This window comes from Entamoeba invadens (assembly GCF_000330505.1).
Source record: "Entamoeba invadens IP1 unplaced genomic scaffold scaff_1105074725801, whole genome shotgun sequence".
Taxonomy (NCBI): domain Eukaryota; phylum Evosea; order Mastigamoebida; family Endamoebidae; genus Entamoeba; species Entamoeba invadens.
The window spans coordinates 1-1,718 of record NW_004443636.1 but is presented as its reverse complement, the minus strand read 5'-3'; the positions used below and the strand labels follow the sequence as shown (position 1 = coordinate 1,718).

The window sequence follows — 1,718 nt, the reverse complement described above, 5'->3', positions numbered from 1 at the left end:
GATGATAGACGTTGAGAACTTGTTCAAAGTATATCACAAAACTTATCAATCAATTTCTTGTTTAAAAGTGAATCCATAGTTTCCTGCAAAAGAGGACATTGAAAAATTTTGTTTTATTCACACGACTGACACCATCAACTGCAAATCATTTAATATTTCAAAAGAACTTTTGAATAAAGCCACTTTTATAAGAAATTACTTGGTATCATATGAGGAAACAAAGGATTGGATAACACCAGAATTTTGTAGTAAGTTTACCACATTCATTTTGATGGAAAGCGTTGAAATTAATCCAGAAATATTTTCACAAATATTTAAAATTGTAGTCGACTCCAATGTTACCAAAGTCAAAATGGCAGTCCGAACATTTTACAACTTTTTTTTGTATATAAATAAATCTGTTGACATTAAAATTCAACGCAAATTGTTTAAAACAGTGTTTTTGTACTTCCAACCATGTAAGAGTTACGCGATATATATGGGGGATCGAGACGAAACTTCTGAAATGTTTGAGAAGATTAACGAAGCTGTTAAAACACTTTCCTGTGAGATATACATAGATTGGTCTGATGAAAAGGGATTTGATCAATATGTCAGTCTCACGCCAAACTGCAAGAATTACACTTCGACGATATTTTTAGATGTATTAGACACATTCCGTCCAATCTGTAACAGTGGTTTAGTGACAGTCAACACAACAGGATTTAGAAAATTGATAGAGACGACTAAACTTGAAAGTGTTATTCGTAATTGTTACCCGACACAAATAGAGTTTGTTGGAAACTGAATTGATATGTCACAAATGCAGTTGGATAATACAATTGAAGTCTTGAAAATAAAATATATAGAACCACGAAACGAAATGGAAATGGGTAATAATACTAACGAGTTTACACTACCAAAGATATTAAATGTGAAAGAAGTGATCAGTGTCAATACGCAAATAACATTTTCTAACACGTGTCCTTAAGTAAAAAGGTCACACTTGAAAACTTTGTTTGTGAAGTAAAAACTACCAGAAAAGGTGTTAAAAAGGTGTGGGAAAGTATACCAAATTTTCCATTTGTTTGTGTTGAAGAAATGTCAATTAAAAATTTGAGAAAGGAAATTGACTTTATGATGTTGAAACAGTTGAAGAAGTTAAATTTGGAATTCACAAACAACTGTGACGTTTTTGTGAATAAAAACTGTGCCAATGAAATTAATATGATTCAATTGAATAATTGCACGGTGACAATCGACGCTGAAGAACACAACTATTTTTCTTTTAAGATGTTCACAAATATAAATTTCGTGTTTTTGAACGACAAAGACTTAAAATTGCATTTTAAAAGTTGCCAAAATATGTGTGACAACACAAAATGTTATTAATTCATTAACAGTTGGTGATTGTGTCAAACCAACGGTATCAAGCAAAGTAATTAAATTGATTGTGAACAAATCAGAACTGACAAGTTCACACCAAATCAATGCAGAGAATATAACACTCTGTTCAATCAAAGACTTCATCCCAATAAGTTTTAAAGAAACAAAAAGTGTGTTTTTATTTAACATGAACAATTTTGTATTCAAAAATACGTTCGAAATTTGTACGATTCTGAAAGTTGATTACTGCGACAATTGTGAGTTTTGGTTTGAACAAACAAGTTGGAAACCCTTTCACTTAACAGTTCTAAACATTCAATTTGTTGGCAATTTTGAGTCAATAAAGATTGTGT

At 30.8% G+C, this 1,718-nt stretch overlaps 1 protein-coding gene across 1 annotated transcript; it reads left to right on the top strand.

Moving 5' to 3' along the window:
* Positions 1 to 271: 271 nt before the first annotated feature.
* EIN_048710 (hypothetical protein) lies at positions 272 to 787 on the top strand (the record flags this gene model as incomplete). Its single annotated transcript, XM_004259671.1, has 1 exon — positions 272 to 787. One exon carries the CDS (start codon positions 272 to 274, stop codon positions 785 to 787), a length of 516 nt encoding a protein of 171 aa, XP_004259719.1.
* Between the last annotated feature and the right edge of the window lie 931 nt (positions 788 to 1,718).